General features: G+C 41.2%; 1 protein-coding gene and 1 long non-coding RNA gene across 2 annotated transcripts in view; one reads left to right on the forward strand and one right to left on the reverse strand.

Annotated features, from left to right (window-relative positions):
• The window catches only part of LOC123364140, a 50,274-nt gene extending 39,152 nt beyond the window's left edge, over positions 1–11,122 (reverse strand). Inside the window, exons 1-2 of the long non-coding RNA XR_006577009.1 lie at positions 11,100–11,122; positions 10,409–10,497 (exon numbers count right to left, since the gene is read on the reverse strand). This is a non-coding gene — a long non-coding RNA (uncharacterized LOC123364140). The remainder of the gene's footprint in view (positions 1–10,408; positions 10,498–11,099) is intronic.
• Positions 1–16,187, forward strand: part of NPAS2 (neuronal PAS domain protein 2) — a 158,410-nt gene extending 142,223 nt beyond the window's left edge. The window contains exons 17-21 of the mRNA XM_045005967.1: positions 5,480–5,665; positions 10,800–10,888; positions 11,365–11,457; positions 13,138–13,318; positions 14,981–16,187. Coding sequence (XP_044861902.1) covers positions 5,480–5,665; positions 10,800–10,888; positions 11,365–11,457; positions 13,138–13,318; positions 14,981–15,154 — 723 coding nt within the window. The 3' untranslated portion in view covers positions 15,155–16,187. The remainder of the gene's footprint in view (positions 1–5,479; positions 5,666–10,799; positions 10,889–11,364; positions 11,458–13,137; positions 13,319–14,980) is intronic.
• Positions 16,188–18,024: the final 1,837 nt, after the last annotated feature.

Here is an 18,024-nt window from a genome sequence, read left to right on the forward strand (position 1 = left end):
ATACAAGGTGAAATCCTGGCCCTCTTGAAGTCAATGGGAGTTTTGGATTTGACCCATAGTCAGCAACTATAAAAAATCACTTCATACAAGGTCACACATTAAATAAATTTGGGTTTGTAGGTTTATGTGATTAAGGGGTTAATAGACCCATATCAGAAATCCTGCTACTTAAGTCATTCCATTTAGAATCTATGGTGGTGATGTTTTTGTTGTGGTAAATATAGTAATATAGCAACCACAAGCCCCATCCAGGATTGAAGGCCATTGTTCTTGGAACTGCTCAAACATATAGGAAGACATATATCAGTGTACATCTTCCAGTGCCTTTGCATTGATTTTGATAAATGGGAGTGGAAAGTCCCTCTGCAATTAACTGGTCTTTCAGTTCAGAATCCTGGCACACTTCTGAAAGTTGTTGTTATTAGCATAGCAAAAGGATGATCTCCCTTTCTCTCTGTAATTGGGCACATTGCATTACTCTCTCATGCTCAAGTCTTAAATATTCATATGCACTGATCCAGTGTTTGCATACTTTAGAAAAAAGTGGCAGATCACAACACAGTTTCCTCAAATATGGGAAACTGATACTATTTTCACTAGAATTTTTCAATACGCAAGATGGTACCTTCACAGAGAGGAGGAAGATTGTGGTAACCAAAAGACCATGGGCCAGATTCTCAACTGTGCGCACAGAGACCAAGTGCAGAGAACACGGCGGCTGTCTGGGTGCCTGTTTTGAGGGGGTTAAAGGGCAGTGGAACCCTGACCTAAAAAATTACCCCAATCCTATGCTGCCCAGCCCCAGCATAAGTTTAAAGATGCTGAATTGCTCTCTAATTTATAACACTGGCATAAGGTCCCTCAGTGGAGGATATTCTAGACTGGACCAAGCAGCATGTATTTTCAATACCCTGGGACTGGCCACAAAGGTTTTATTTCCAAAGCACTTACCCAGAATGCTTTGGCCTGCCAGTCCGGGTCTGAATAATTTCTTGGGTGGGTGGTTTGTTTCTCATTTGGTTCTGCTGTACGATGGTAGAATCTATGAACAAAATCTTTACTGTGCTTTCAGCCATGCTTTGCCCACCTCTTTCCCTCATCAGCCATGTGGGGCACAGACGCTCGATAGTCTGCCACAGGTGCCAGCCCTGAGGGAAGAGATTCACCTTGGAGCCAGGCAGCAGAACAGCAGATGATGAGCGTGGGCCTAAAATTTCACCTCCGGAGCACAGGACTGAGCTCTTCTGGGCACATACCTCCAGTGGTAACCATGGCACAGATGCCTTTGTACTTCCCCCAGGGCAGAGCAGCAGCTGGAGGAGCAACACTCAGAGCATTTGCACTCTGACATCGGCACTGACCATTTTCCAGCTGACTAAGGGTGCCCCTAGACTGCATCAAGCTAGTGTGCTACAAATAGCAGTGTAGCAGCGGTGGCACGAGTGGCAACATCGGCTTTCTGCTGGAGTACAATCCCATCCAAGAGCCTAGGTACATACTCAGGCTACTGTCACCTCCCGCTGCTGGCACCATTGCAGCTACACTGCTATTTTTAGCACACTAGCTGGATCAAAGGTAGCACGTATACATCTGCTCAAGCTGGAAATCACACCTCCAGCTGCAGTGCAGACATACCCTGTGGAGGGAGACTTGCTTGGTGGGAAGATTGGAGAGTAAACTGGCGATTCGCTGGGAGTTGTGGAGAACTGTACCTTTAAGAGCTCTGGCAAGAGCCAGTTGGAACTAGCTGCTGTGTGTGAAGAGACTCGTGTTAGGCAATGCTGATCAGTTAGACTTCCAACACTGATTGAAACAGGCCTTTGTTAGACGCCTTGGCTCGCAGTGGTCACTGAAGGACAAAGCCCCAGACTAGGGGGTGCGGGGACACTGGGGTAATGGAGAAGGGGTGATTTCTTAGTTCAGGGTTCCACTGCCTTTCAACCCCCTCAAAATAAACACACACACACATGCGCACTTGAGATGTGTGCAGTACCACTAACGTATGACTGGGGCCTTTGCCTTTGAGGGCTGCTGCAATAATAGTAATAATTTTGCCCGTAATGCTCTTGAGGCTGGCTTTGTGCCGGGGCATTCTTCCATGTTTTCTAAAGGTTAACAGGGGACACTGTCCTTAACTAAAGGAATAAAATAGTAATACCAGGAATTATTATAATCTTATTTACACCCTATCAACCACATTTAAAAAAAATACCTTCTAATTTTTGAACCTGCAGTTTTGTTCCACTTGTAAACAGTTAATTTAGAAAGTGAACAGCTTGTTTTGCAGTGTCAATTTCATTTGTTCTTCTTCGAGTGCTTGCTTATGTCAATTCTATGCTAGGCATGTGCACACTCACATGCACAGTTGCCGGAGATTTTCCCCCATAGTGGTATCCTTGGGGCCATTCTTAGCGCCCCCTGGAGCCCCAAGCTCATGCGCCGGTATAAGGGGCACTGCCAACCCCACGCCTGCTCAGTTCCTTCTTACCACCCGTGATGGTTGCCGGGACATCTCCTGCGATTACAAGCTTCCTAGTGTTTTTTCTGTGGACTTTCTTGGATTCATTCTTGTTGTAAATAGTTCCGTTAGCTGTAGTTGCTTAGTTAGCTAGGGGTCCCCTCCGGGACGTCGTCCCAGGGACGGAGCATGCCCTGGTCCCCGGGTTTGAAACTGCATGCTTCCTGCCACAAGCCGATGCCAGTGAGTGACCCACATACATGCTGCTTAAAGTGCCTCGGGGAAGCTCACATCAAGTAAAAGTGTAGGATCTGCAAGGGCTTCACACCACATATACTTAAGGACAGGGTGGGACATTGGTTTGAAGGCCCTGTTAATGGAAGCAGCACTTCGTAGGTCTGGTAGGGAGATGTTTTAATTTGATTATCTCTGTCCATCATTGATTGTACCCATAAAATTGGGTGCAGATAGAGGGGAGTTACTATCACACAGATTTCTGTATCTGTTTGAGTGGAATATGCCATATAGAGAACACAGGCATGCTGCATGATGTAAGCATGGAGGGACTTTCTTCTGCTCCCTGGAAGGAAGGGATCCTGTAATACAGCCTCCACTTTCTCCCTTCAGCTTTTCACTGGCATTCCTTCCCCATTTTCACTCCCTTCCATGATGAATAACAGATAACTCTGTGGAGAAACTAGCCCTATTTTCATTTCCTACACAGGATCTTCAGAACTTTAGTGCAGAAGTCAGCCAAGAAATACTCTCCCAATTGGAGAGATATTGAGCCCAGTACTGTGTATTAGTAACTGTTTCCAAGAGCCCTGTGTGATGAAAGATGAACTAGCAGGAGGGCTCTGGTCCTTGAACAAAAGTGTTAAAAAACCCATTAAGTCTCCTTTACTGCTTTTACTGACAAATGAAAGTACAGGAGCAGTAAGTATAATCTCAGATGTCTGAAGGGATTCAGTGCCTGCTCCAGATTTAAAAATAGTCTAGTTAATGACTAGCGCATCCAGAGAAAGGCAGAAGGGCTGAATTTGACCAGCATGCTAGAATTACAAATGAGAACATCCATACCCACAAATAATGTACAAGCCAGTCTCCCTTGAAGGTAAATGAATCTTCGGCTCCTAGTGCTATGCCTTTCATCAGTGTCCATTTTATCAAAAAGATAGTATTGATAAAAGATGCTGGCTTGATAGACCTGGAGGGTAAAAACTTCTGGTTTTCTACAGAACAGCGAGAGTTGAACAGTGGCAGTTCAAACTTTCTCATATTGTCTTGCCAATGTGATTCAGCCATGAGGTGGAGGAAATCCCTCTAGGAACGAGAGGGCAGCTGTGCTTCCATGTCCATTCGCTCCTCAGCTCTGTTGAAGAAAGGTGTGTTGTCTTTCCAAAAAGGAAGTGTAAGGGATGTGACAGTTTAGGGAACTGGTAATACAAGGTGTACGTTACTGGACATATCTCAGATGCATTGTAAGGCATGAGGCTGATATGGAGTTGTGATTCTGATTTTACCTAAACCATGGTAAATCATGAGTAACTCCGCTGAAGTTAATAGTTTTATGTAAGTGTAAAACTGGTGTGAAATCAGAATCGGCCCGAAGAATGTCTGCAGCCTCTGATGTGGCATGTCTTTCTCTGACTAGGTTTTAAACACTACGAAGACAACTTGCAACATTAATAAGATACTGTTTTAAATGATGGCTTTTTTTTCTGTACTACTGTAACAGTAGAAATAGCCCCTAGAAAAAACAAAAGAAACTGCAACTTTTAAGACTGCATCACTTTGCAGTAAAATAAGTAGTGTCAAATTGTTTACAGAAGCACTGAGTAGATAACAGGTGCTCTGTTAGCTTTTTGTCATAATATTTTAAGTGCCCCTCCTGACCTGGCTAGGCGTAACACCAGGAGATAGTTATCTGACTGGAAGTTAGACCCAAGTATAGTGCTCACCAGTTTATTAAGGCATGGTCTACACTTCAAAGTTATGTTGGTGTAGCTCTGCTGGTCAGGGGCATGAACAAACTACACCCCTGACCCGCATAGCTACGCTGACCTACTCCCCAGTGTAAATGCAGCTATGTGGAGGGAAGAGCGCTGCTGTCCATGTAGCTGATATTGTTGCGGGGGCAGGAGGTGTTTCTTTCTGTTAGTGTAGGCCAGCGGTTCTCAAACTGTGGATCAGGACCCCATTTTAATGGGGTCGCCAGGGCTGGCATTAGACTTGCTGGGACCCGGGGCTGAAAGCGAAGCCCAAGCCCCACTGCCCGGGGCCAAAGACCAAAGGCTTCAGCCCTGGGTGGCAGGGCTCAGGTTACAGGCCCCTCACCTGGGGCTGAAGTCCTTGGGCTTTGGCTTTGCCCCCTCCCACCCGCCTGGGGCAGGCTCAGGCTCAGGCTTCAGTCCTGGGGTCGTGTAATAACTTTTGTTGTCAGAAGAGGGTTGCAGTGAGAACCCCTGGTGTAGGCTGTGTCCACACTAGGGGGCTATGCCAGCAGAACTATGCCGACATAGGCTCCGTAAAGTAGACATAGCCGTACATATCTTTTCAGGGACAAGGGCCCAGCCATGCAACATTGGGAGCTTGTGCCTGGCTGTGACATCGTTAAAAAGACTCAGCCCGACATTCCTTTATGGTGTTGAACTATCGGAGACAAATTTGAAGGCAGCGTCAGCTTTCTTTGCTAAAAAGCGAGGCCAAGGATTGAATGGGCACAGAATTACTCTCCTATCCCCACAGGTGGTCCCTCCCGAACAGAGTTAATGCCCTTTGAACTGCAGCTACAATCTTGTGCTTTGCTGTTTGGAGAGAGGACTTCAGCCTTCGGGCACCATTCATGAACAGTGAATATACTTTAAAAAAAATAGATTGCACAATGTATATTCTAAAAAGGGCATATGATACACAATTAACTATAGCACAATGTTAATTAATTAAGAAATATTATGATCTCCCTTTTAGGCTATGAGAGCTTATTTCAGAGAAAAAGAAAAAAAGTTCTTCTTTTTTCAGATGTTTTTACAGCAGCCAACAGTGTCCCTGAGCTTTAGCAACATACAGCAGCCAGATCCTCAGCAGCGGTCAAGGGTCATTTCTCAGCAGCAGCTTATCCCCAGTCCTCAACTTCAAGGGCAAATTGCATCTTCCCAACCAGCAAACCAGCAAATATTAAGAGAAGCGAATGTGGTATCAAACCAGGTAAACATATTATTTCACTACAAAGAAATGAATGTGGATACAAGCCACTGAAGTCATTACTGAATGATCACAGATAACGACATCAGTACTGCAAATAGAAATGTGTGGCCGTTTTTATCTTTCCTTCTAAACAAAAGCTTCTCCCCATAGCTTTCTCTTTTACTTTAAGATCTGATTTTTTTAAAGATCTAAACCAGGAGCATTATGCAGACAGCTTGTTTCTGTTTTACAATTGAACAGGGGAGTGTGTGGAGACCTATTTTTCTTTTATTGTTCATGAAAGGTGCCAGGTTGACAACCATGGAGACTGGCAGTATCTGCAACAGCAAGGCAACCTTTCCAGTACCAAAAAAGTGCTTTAACCTTGTCCAGTCAGTCATGGCCTGAGACCATCAAAACAGCCTATTTATAGCTAGTTATGAAGGTGTACTGTTGATGTGTGGGGCTTGCCCATAAGGAACTGAACTGAGACCACTATCATACAAGAGCAACAGACTCCAGCCCAGAGAAATAAAATTAAACTCTTAACTATTAGTAATTGAGAGCTGTGATTCTGCAAGTATTCTCAGCAGTTACCTTTCTGCCTTATTACAGAGCTTTCTCTGCCTTTCCATTGTTCCTTCTTCAGCAGAATCCTAGCACACACCCCTATTTCTGTTCACCTATTGCTGTTTGGTGAACACATTTACAACTGTACCTTCAAATCACGCAGTTGTACCTCTTAACCTCCTGTGCCCCTGTATTATAACAAGTCTATTAAAATAAAATGCTCCTATGGTTTATAATAATAAAAAAAAATCAAGGTGGATAAAAATCAATGATTTAAAAAAAAATTTAAAAATCAGATTTTTTTATTTAAATCGGATTTTTTAATTTAAACCGGATTTTTTTTTATAAAATTCTTTTTGATGAAAAAAAATCTAAAAGTATCTCATCATGGAATAGGAATTATAAATTCTAATTCTATAGTATGAGACAATAGATTCATTTAATGTTTAAGAAAAGTTTTGTAAATGAGTTCCAATAGTTCATGGATTTGGGACCCAATTTTATGGGGTTCCAGGGGCTTCAGTATAGATTATTTAGGTTAATCTTTCTATCTACCCAATGGGACTCACTGCTCAGTCAAGAAGATACCATCAGAGATGCTTAGTTTTGCAGTTCTCAAACTGTGGATTTGTGTCTCCAGAGATAACATGCCTGTTAACAGCAAAAATGTTTTTACATAAATAAATAAATAATATATAGAGGTGAAAAATAACAGACCTGAAGCCTCTTGTCCCTCTGCAAATTTGTGTACACAGAGTCAATCCCTTACCTCTCTAAAAGTGCAAAGTTTCAAAAAGTTCAATGAACAGAAGATTGTTGGGGGCGGAATAGATCTGGACAAGGAGAAGAAGTCTGGAGATAAATGTGAGAAGGGAGGGACAGGCAGTAGAAACAAAAGTGAAACTGTTTGAGCAGCATATTCCAGAAATCTTGAGGTCTTTCTGAGTGTAACCTTCATTGATTTGAGATCTATCATACCATTCTCTCACTAGAAGGGAAAACCTATAATGGCAGCAGGCCATAAAAGAGACCCAGTTTGGAAATATTTTCATGAAGTTCCTCTACCTGTGGGTAAGACAGGCACGTGTGCAAAATGCAAACAGTGCAACAAAGAGATGGCAAGGCCTGGTTGCCTGAATGAAATAACATCATGAGAAGTGTTCCTTCTCAGGAGGAAGCTACATTGAAGATGATGAAAAGAACATATCTGAACACGCAGGATCTTCAGGTTGGTAAACTTTTTTATTTAATACTTCTCTCTTAAGGACTGCCTGTCTTCCTTCTGGACTATTCTTGAATTCTCATGTTTGAGCAAAAAATATTGTTGTTACTCTATGGTACTATTTTAGATGTGATAAAAAATAAATATCTGAAATAGGCAGACCTTCCTTTTACGATTTAAAGTAGTACTGAGTGTCAGTGAATGCAATGAGTAATACTAAATGAGCAGTATGGTAATAATAATTAAATAACTGCATTGACTTATTATGTTTAGGAGACTCCATCCTCAACATACAGGATTCTGAAGACTATCCACCTTCAAGATCACCGTCATTTTCTGTAGTTCCAGACTTACCTGCCAATTATAGTATTTCAGTCACATCATGTATGTCACATAGCCACAGTATGTCACTTGTAGCAAAAAGAAAAAAAAATCTCCATCATCCAGAAACAACCATAGATAAGTTTGTGATAAGAACCAGCAGTTTACAAAAAGAGGTAATCGATGGAAAAATTGGCCAGTTTATGCAACAAACTCTCCTTTCCGTATGACTGAGAACCCACATTTCATTAACATGGTTCAGTCATTAAGACCAGGATACAGTCCCCACAACAGAGCAGATGTCACAGGCAAATTGCTGGATAAAGTGTATGAAAGAGAAGCTGAGCAGTGTGCAAAAGGTCTGGAGGGTAAAATTGTTAACCTGAGTCTTGATGTGTGGAGCAATGTCCACAATGATCCTGCTGTATGTGCTTGTGTGACAACAGAAGAAGGGAATGTCTTCCTTACAGAAACAATTGATACATCAGGAAATGCACAGACAGCAAAATACTTACAAGAAGTAGCAGTAAAAGCTATAACAAACTCAAAAAAAAATTCAAATGTCTAGTACGCAGCTTGGTCACAGACAATGCTGCAAAAGTATCCAAGATGAGAAGAAATTATTTAGAGGAGAGTGAAGAGAGTCCCAAGCTAATAACATACGGTTGCAGTGCTCATTTGATGCATCTCCTAGCCAAAGACTTCTGTGTTCCAGAAATAAAGACTAATGTTGAAATTGCAAAATACTTCCGTTAACATCCACTTTGCAGCAGCTGCTCTGAAAAAAGTGGGAGGAACCAAGCTAACTCTTCCACAAGATGTGCAGTAGAACTCAGGAGTGGACTGTTTTGAGCACTATATCAAGAACTGGCCTAATCTGATGACAGTTTGTGAACAAAAGTGTGAAAAAATAGATTGCACTGTCACAGCCAAAGTCCTCAACACTGGGCTTAAGAGAAATGTTGAACACATGCTGAGCATCCTGAAGCCTATTTCTGTAGCCCTGAACAAAATGCAGGGAAATAGCTGTTTTATTGCTGACGCTGTTGAAATTTGGAAAGAACTGAGTGAGGTCTTAAAAAGAGAAATATGCAATGACAGAGTTAAATTACAAGCTTTAAAAAAATGAATGGGACAAGCACTATCTCCAGCTCATTTTCTTGCAAATATTCTCAATACTCGGGACCAGGGTCAAACCTTAACTGCTGAAGAAAAGAAGTTGGCTATGACATGGACATCCAGCATGGACATCCGGCAATCATCCCTCCATAATGCCAACTGTAATAAACTTCAGAGCTAAGGGTGAACCATTCAAGAAATACATGTTTGCTGATGATGTTTTAAAGAAAGTCACACCAGTGAACTGGTGGAAGTCACTTAAGCACTTGGTTTGAGAGACTGTTGAAGTGATAATCTCACTTTTAACAGCAGTAGCTTCTTCTGCCGGTATAGAAAGAATATTTTCTTCCTTTGGACTAATGCATTCCAAACTGAGAAATTGTTTGGGATCTGAAAAAGCAGGAAAGCTTGTTTTACTTTTCCAGATTATGAACAAACAGGAAAATGAAGGTGAAGACGACTGAGTTAGCTGCAAAAGCCAATATTTTAAGTTTCTCGTGTTGATCTGGCTGACATAGTCGATTTAATTTTTTTTTAAATATTTCATTTAACTATTTTAGTTAAAAACAGTTTTAACAAAAAACCCTGATTTTAAAAAACTTGAATGTTTAACTAAATTCAAAAATTCATATGCTTTGTTTTGTTAAAATATTATATGTTTGCCTTTGAAGAAAAAAATCCAGAATACATAACATTGTTGTTTTAGTTAAATAAAGCAATTTAAATGTCTATCTGGTGATGTTCTCCTCCTTATACAGCATGGCAAGAAAATCCTCCAAATATTGATTAACCTGTTGAATTGGAGATAGTTCACCTCCCAATGACTTCATAAATATCTGCTTCAATTACCTTTGGTAAATGAAATAACCAAACAGTCATTCATTTTCTGATATAGCTGTAAAACTAATCTGAAAAGTTTTCAAAATAAATCACTTTAAAAATGTATAGTGTGTATCTTCTAAAAATGAAACCTACAACTATCTCTGAGTTGTGAAGAATATGTATTAAGGTTATAACAACCAACAAGAATGCACTTTTATGTAGAAATCCATGATTAAATCGAGTTTTCCTGACTAGAGATTTAAATCAATTTGATTTAAATCAAATTCACCCTGAAAAAAATCCTTTTGTACATAGTAAGGTTTATTCCCATCACAGGGCTTTAGTGACAATAGTGATCCCTTCTAATTTTACTTTGGTGTTGTCTCGGGAGTTTCTGTGTTTCCAGAACTGGTTCTTGGAATTACAGGGCCTGCTTTGCTTTCAGAGTACTCTGGTTTCAGAGTCAAATACTCTGAAAAGTCTATAAAATAAAATGTGGTGAAATAGTTGTGCATATGTGAGGGTAATAAATAACATATTACAGACTTTTAAAATGTATTATTTGTACTGCGATAGCACCTGCCTGTGTACACACACACATATACACAGGGCACACCTCATCACGTAATAATTAAGGTTATGCTTGTGTCACATGATCACAGTATGTGATTTTTAAGTCTTTCTCCAAAAACTGGTCAGGAATGACTTACCTTTCCTTGTCTACTTTCACTGTCTTTCCTGTCGTCACTCTGTGCAGTTGTTCTCAGACCCGTTTGCCCCCAGACTTCCAGGAAAGCAACTGTAATGTACCAGATCAGGACATGTCAGTCATTCACTTCTCCTGCCCAAATAGCCCTTTCTATTCTGAAGTCCAATCAGAGTATATCACAAGGGTATATAACACACCATAGGTTTTGCTCATATATTCCTGTCATAATAAAAATCTATTTTGTGTGTGTGTGTGTGTGTGTGTGTGTGTTTGTTTTAAAAATTATGGTCTAGAATCAGAAATCGATGAGAAGTGCACAAGTAATGCAGAACACCAGTCACTCATCCAGCAGCCTAACTTCACAATTTACCAATTCTGCTGTGCTCCCACAGGCTGTGAACATGGCTCCATCTGCTGCTATAGCACAGGATAGCAACCAGTGTCATGCTAGTCCAGATTTCAGCCAGGACCGACAACTGAGGTAAATGATTTTTAATAAATTAATCAATTCTGCCCTGACAAAAAAAGCTGTCCATTTATCATTTTACTACATGATAGATGAGGATTCTGAACACTAAGGAAGGTGAGGTATGTTGACAAGTTGTGGAGTGAAAGGCACTAGAACCTGAGGTCTGCAGACCCCTGGGGGTCTGTAGACTATGTCTAAAGGGTCCGCAAAAGGTTGCCGTTACCATAGAACAGTGGTTTTCAACCGGTGGTCCGTGGACTCTTGGGGGTCCGCAGACTATGTCCAAGATTTCCAAAGGGGTCCGCACCTCCATTCAAAACTTTGTAGGGGGTCTGCAGATGAAAAACATTGAAAATCACTGCACTAGAATGAAAATACGTAGGCCTTGAAAGAAAAAATGGGTTAAAAATTAATAGATCACCTAGAACTAGATTGTGAGAATACATGTTCATGCAGTAACGTTAGTTCTTCTCTTTCCCATGTGCAAGACTGTTGCTCAGCCAGCCTATTCAGCCAATGATGCCTGGTTCCTGTAATTCAAGACTCGCTTCAGATATCAGTGTGGCTGGACGCCAGGCTAAGTATGTTACTTGTGAAAAATAAAGCACTGAAGTGACTTTTGAGAGAGTGTGGCCTTTTATAATGAGATCTGCCAGTACTAGTAAACATCAGTTCTGATTCTCTTTGAGTAAGAAGATTCTAAGGTTAATCTTACCCTTTCTGGTTGGTTCAGTGTCTAAAATTACTATTGTGAGAAACAGAATGTGTTAGTGGGATTTCAGCAAGCCAAGAATAGGGACCCTTTCTTTGTTTCTTTCTCTCACATTTAGTACCTGTTCCAATGCTGAGTTTCTGATCCACCAAAATGAGTACGAGGAGATATACTAAATATCTGAGCTCAGCTTCAGTACTGACCCACCTTGAATTGCTAGGGCCTGATTCTCCTCTCACTCTAGTCTGATATCAGTGTAACTCCACCAGGGCTGGTGCAAGGATATTTTGCGCCCTAGGCGAAACTTCCACCATGCGCCCGCCCTCCCACTCCCCTCCCCCCGGAGCATCACTTATTATAAACTTTCAAAAATGAATACTGCATAATATGGCATTGTTCATTAGAATTAATATACGTTTGGCTTGAAAATTTATTAATGTAATTATTTAGTCTACATATGTAATGAAAATAAATGGCCTTGGGTCTCCTGCATGTGGCTAGAGTCCCTCCTGCCTCCCCTGCCCCCCCCCATGGATCTGGAAAGGGCTGTTTTGGGGATCAGAGCACAGAGCTGGGAGTCGAGATCTGGCTTCTATTCTCCACCCTGGCACCAACTCACTGGATAACTTCAGGCAAGTTACTTCCCCGTTCTGGTCTTCAGCTCCCCCCAGCGCTAAGGTGTGAAATGGTTCCTTGCTCCTGGGCTGGAAAGTGCAATGCATGTGGGAGGGGGTGTCTGAAGGCCTGTCTTCCCCACAGGTGTGAGGTGAGGACAGAGTTCCAGCCTCCGCCATGACTGTCCTGGTTGCTTTACTCTGCCCGACGCCACTTGCCACTGAAGCCCTTTACTCAGAGAGCTCTGGCGCGGGGCAGAGGCGTCAGTGTCATTCTGAGCCTGATTTTCAGAGATGCTGAGCACCTGCGGTTCCCCTGATGTCTGTGGGAACTCCAGGGTTCTCAGTACTTCTGAAACTCAGGGCAATTTATTTTGAATGCTGGGCCAGGACTGAGCCTGCAAAGGCAGGTCCATAGACGCCCCTCAGTCCACTGCAGATCTCCCATCAATAACAATACAAGCAATCAGGAGAATGATGAGGGGCAGTTGGCCCAATGCTGGGAGTGGGAAGGATATGACCCTAATGTGGTCACTAAACGTCTACCTCGTAAAGTTACTGGTGCATCTGCTGTCATTCAGTGGGAGAACAAAAATCTCTTGGGTGCTGCAGCCTGCCCAGGGTTCAGCTGCACTTAAACTGAGTTGCTCACATACTTGCAGTGGTTGTGCACCATGCAACTGGTCACCCATGTTACATGAAAATCTGACTCTGACGGTGTCGTAATTAGACTTAACAGTTACTGCCGCATTTCCTAGAGCTGTTGTCCCAGGCTGGCTGCAGACTCAGGGGAAACGTGCAGCTAGAGGTTTGAAATTGAGGTCCCTATCACTAAAGGGCCAATGACACTATTTTAAGGATAAAGATTTTAGCCCTAGTACCCTGACATCACATCTGAGTTTTCAACAGTTTATTCTTGATTTTTTTTTAAATAGATATTCTCAAAACCAACAATTGTTTCAAAGTCTGGAACTGCAAACTTCTAGCAGCAGTTCACCTGTAGTGCTGATGGGACAAGCAGTGTTACATCCAGGGTTTTCTGCATCGCAGCCTTCTCACACATCATCTCTGCAACCTATGCAACTCCAGCAACAGCAGCAGCATTGCTACCTTCAGGTGGGCTAGAACAGAAAGGATAATACACAGTTTGTTTCTGTGCAATAATATGCAAAGCAGTAAAGAACTTATGATCTTTAGATGGCAGAACAAATGAGGTCTGATCATGCTCTCACCAAAGTCAGTGGAAGTTTTGCCATAAACTTCAATGGGAACATGATTGGGCATGTGCTATGTAGATTTCCATACTAAAGATGTTAAATTTTGCAAATATCATAGAAATTGAATAAGGATCTGAAATGTTATGTGAACCTTTCAAACACACCAATTAAGCATTAAGCTAAGTCAAAATATTTTTTTTAAAAATACCAATATTGTAAATTGGAAAATTAATATGACAAACCCAAATGTACTTAAATCACAGTCACAGTCAGAAAATTGTCATCATGGGGTTAAACTTTAGTGTCTCGTTGCTTCTGTATTCAATTTCCTCAGTATACAAGTCAAAAGATGATTTTTCTAACTGTGCTTTTTCTAACTGCTAGTACTACAAATTTGAAATGAGATCTGAAAATCCAGGTGTTTTTTTTACTATCTTTTACATCACCACATTCTGCATTAAAGTTTCTGAAGGTGGAACTTAGGTGATAGTGCTGTTGCTGATGTGCTAAGCCAAAACAGAATCCAGCTACCATAGTTGTGTTGGTGCTACAACTTCGACTGAGTTGAGTGCAACCCTGCAAATAACTGTATATGAAACATCAGCTCACTTTATTTAATAGTTTTAGATGCATGTCAGGCAAAAGACTTCAACAGTGGTGAGGAACAGGCCATTTTACAATGATTAGACGGGGGACGAGGTATCAGAATTCCAGAGTTCTATTTCTAACTCTGTCATTGTCTCTCTGTGTGACTTGGGCAAACTGTTTAATTTCTGTCCATCTGCAAAATGGGCCTACGGATACTTACTGTACAGGAGTGTTTTATGTAGTAATTAATGTTTGTAAAAGGCTCGCAAATCCTGCAAGCCAAAAGCCAATTTCTAAATCTAATATGCCCTCCAAAGGATTTCATCTTGTTTCATGGACTCATAACAGCTTCTGTGCTGTGCTCGCTATGCTTTTTTTCTCACCCAGGACAAAGACTCCCTGAATAGCTCTTCTTCTCTCACAGTAATCCCTATTTCAATAAATAAACAAACCACATTCTTTTTTTTTACCCATATTTCCCCCTCAAGGGGCAAGGAGCATGCATTGGGGCAAATTGCCTGAAAGAACCAGGTGATATGAACCAGCTAATTGATTTATTCTTTGAGACTAATCCAACCCATATTGAAGTCAACAGGAGTCTTCCTATTAACTTCAGCTGGATTGGGCCTGTAAAGCTTGATCCCAAACCCAATGAAGTCAATGGCAAAATTCCATTGATTTAAAAAATCTTGGGATTAAAATCTTGAAGACTGAAACTGATGGAAAAGCCACTTCTGGGCTATTGGACAGATCCTATTCCCATTAAAGTCAATTTTAGAACTCCCATTGACTTCAATGGTGCAGGATCAGGCCCTATTACCTAAGCTAACCAATACCAGGTACATAGTCTATGAAATATTTAGCCTAAGAATAAGGCTGCAAACTATTGTAATAATTTCCTAAAATACCTTGCACATTAAGAAACAAGAACTTTTGTATCAAATCACGCAAATGAATTTTCTTTTATCTGTAGGTGCAGATACCAAGTCCTTTACACGGTGAGCAACCCGATTCTTTGCTCCTGCCGTCCTACTCACAGCCGCAAGGAAATATAGGATACCATCATACACAGCAGCAGCCGCTGCCACTTGCTTCAAGAAGAACCAGTAGCTTGTCAGAATCATCAAATCTACCACAGCCACTATGATAGTCCCACACCAGCACAATCAATGCACGATTAGCTATAACCAATAGACCCGTGGGGCAGGAGAGAAGAAATGACGGAACCTACAATTTTGACTTTTGCACATGCATTCATTTCAAAGCTCCATGGCAGTAGCAGACCACAGAGTGTGGACTGCAGCAGACAATGCAACGGAAAAGGAGTTGGATTCAGTTTGCACTGTTTCATGACAATATTATATATCATCAGGCTGAGTAAAATAAACACAAATGCTATCCTGTGCGAACTCCATCACTGATTGCTGTGCGGCAGGAGAACATTCTTGTTGGTACATCATTCTGAGAGCACTCTGATTCCGAAAGACTGTGGACAGACACATGAGGTACTTGGCCTACACTGTTTCAGTTCATCTTTTGTGTAAGAAAAGCAGTGGAACAAAAATCTATAGAGCAGAGAACAAGAGATTATTTTTATTATGATTATTATCGTTGTTTTGCACAACTGCACAGAAGATATAACCTAGGCACTTTCTATAAAGAGAGGTTTGTGTCGTTATTCTGGTGGCCAGACTGGTCCATCCAATTAAACAGAAAGCCCAGTCACAGTTAAAAATGCTACACAATCCATACCCCTTGATTTATAACCTAAAGGTATTAAAGCAGTTTACCCTACCAGCTCTTTTTGATTAAAAACAAAAAAACACTGGACTGTTCCCTGTTTACTCTGTGAATTGTAACTACAAAGGAGAACTAAAAATATAAGCACAATCATGCAGCTGTATTGTTCCAGAATAGACTCTTTGCTAATATAAAGTGGGTCCTTCTGCAAAATGAAAGCCCACTTACAACTGGTCATAGCAACAAGTATCTGAAAAATATGCACTGTGTTTTGGCCCAATGACTAGGGATGCTGCAAATTATCACATATCTTTTTCATGATAACATTTGAATTTTCCTTTAAAAATGCACTTTTCGCTTTTTTGTATGTTTTATGTTTCTAAGAAAGATTTTATGTAATTATAAAATAAAAAGTAGTGTATTGTACAGCTGTTGTAATAATGACCTATTTCTATATAAAATAAAATTATATGGAATTATGTGGAAATTATTTTGTATATGAAATATCAACTCATTTCACAAGTATAAAGGGTTTTTTTGTGCTTTTTATTTATTTATTTTTGAGAGTGAATATTTAGTAATAAATTAATGACATAGTAACATTTTTGTGAAGGGAGCTGCTGTCTCATGCTATATACATCCTCAAATTATTTTTTTCTTTCCATTTAATAATGCACATTTGTATTTGCTCTGGATCATAATAAAGTAACTGTAAGTTTTACTACAGAATTTATACACATTCTCCTTCCTATGGCGGTTTAACTATGTAATTCAATTTAGACTTGAAAGATTCGCTGTAACCTTACAAACTGTTTGATGTTTGTTTCCAAAAAAACCTTTTCTGAGTTTTGTTCCTCTCCTTGTTTCATCACAGGTAACCAGAATAATACTGCTTTAGGCAGCCCCAAAAGATAACAACATTAAACTTGTTCCTGTAGGTAACTAGTTCCTCATCAGGAAATATCATTTCACTTAAAATTCTCAAGATATTATGGGGCAGAGCCTTGGTTTTAGCCAAGGTAGCCATGGGGTAGGAGACGAAAAGATGGCTTAAAGCTCTGTTAGTGCTTTCCTGATCCTGGAGACAGCTAGAGACTGTTTTGCCTCTGCCATAAATTAAAGCAGCTTGAGGGTTGCCCTAACCCAGAGGTTCTCAAATTGGAGGGGGTGGAATGTATTCTGGGGAGCAGGGGGGTGTGAGAATATTTAGGGGGAAACAAGACTTACTGTGCACATTCAGAGCTGGGCGGATGGAGTGGCTGCTGGCCAGGCACCTGGAGGTGCGGGGTAGGGATAAACTGCTACAGGTACAAAGGAAGAGGGTGCTATCAAATACACTTGAGAACCACAGCTCTAAGTTATGTTGGCTACAACTGAAGCCAAGGGGCTGTTGCACTGGCAGGGATTACCAGAGTGCAAGGTGCTCTGGCCATGCTCCCTTCCTTCTTTGACTCCAGATCAACAGCACTGATGAGCTCATGAAGTCTTTACACCACTTTCTGTCTTGAATCAGCTTCACAGCTTAACTCATCGTTAATGATTTTTTGTTCTGTCATTCTTCACAGTGTCTACCCTATGTATCCTTAGTCTTCCTCTGATTCTAGATCTTTACACTCTGGTTATGTCTCACCATGTCAAATATCACGTCAAAACCATCCCAGTTGTCTTCTTTAAATCTTCTGTAACAGTGTTATTTCTTGCCCTAGCCATTTTCTTATTACTTCTTTTTTTTTTAATTTGGTGTAGATTTAACCATAGGTGCTGGAACAAGGGAGGGGTGCTGCCGCACCCTCTGCCTAGAAGTCATTTCCGTTACATACAGGGTTTACAGCAAGGGTCGGCAACCTCTGGCACGTGGTACGCATCCTGTTTACCTGCCGCGTCTGCAGGTTCAGCCAATTGTGGCTCCCGTCCTACTGGCCGCGTGAGGTTCGCCCACTCCAGGCCAATGCGGGAAGCACCCCCACTATAAAAATTGTTCCAGCACCCCGATCTTGAAACTCTCAATATTCCCCTCAACCAGTTCATTTCTGCAGTCAATAATCTTGTTTGTCAGAATCTTATAGCCGGGGGCAAAAAAACAGTAGTTTACAGGAGGAAACAATAAACTTGCCATGCTTGATTTCCAGTTAACGGTTATACAGGAATATGATGATGCTCATAAGAATAGATTGAGGGCCAATGTCCATCCTTTCTCAAACTCTGTCGGGCTCACTTCTGCACATCCCAGCTCCATTTTGAATTGTAACATGCTATGTCAATTTACTGCTTTAGGGC

Source organism: Mauremys mutica, chromosome 1, assembly GCF_020497125.1.
Source record: "Mauremys mutica isolate MM-2020 ecotype Southern chromosome 1, ASM2049712v1, whole genome shotgun sequence".
NCBI lineage: Eukaryota > Metazoa > Chordata > Testudines > Geoemydidae > Mauremys > Mauremys mutica.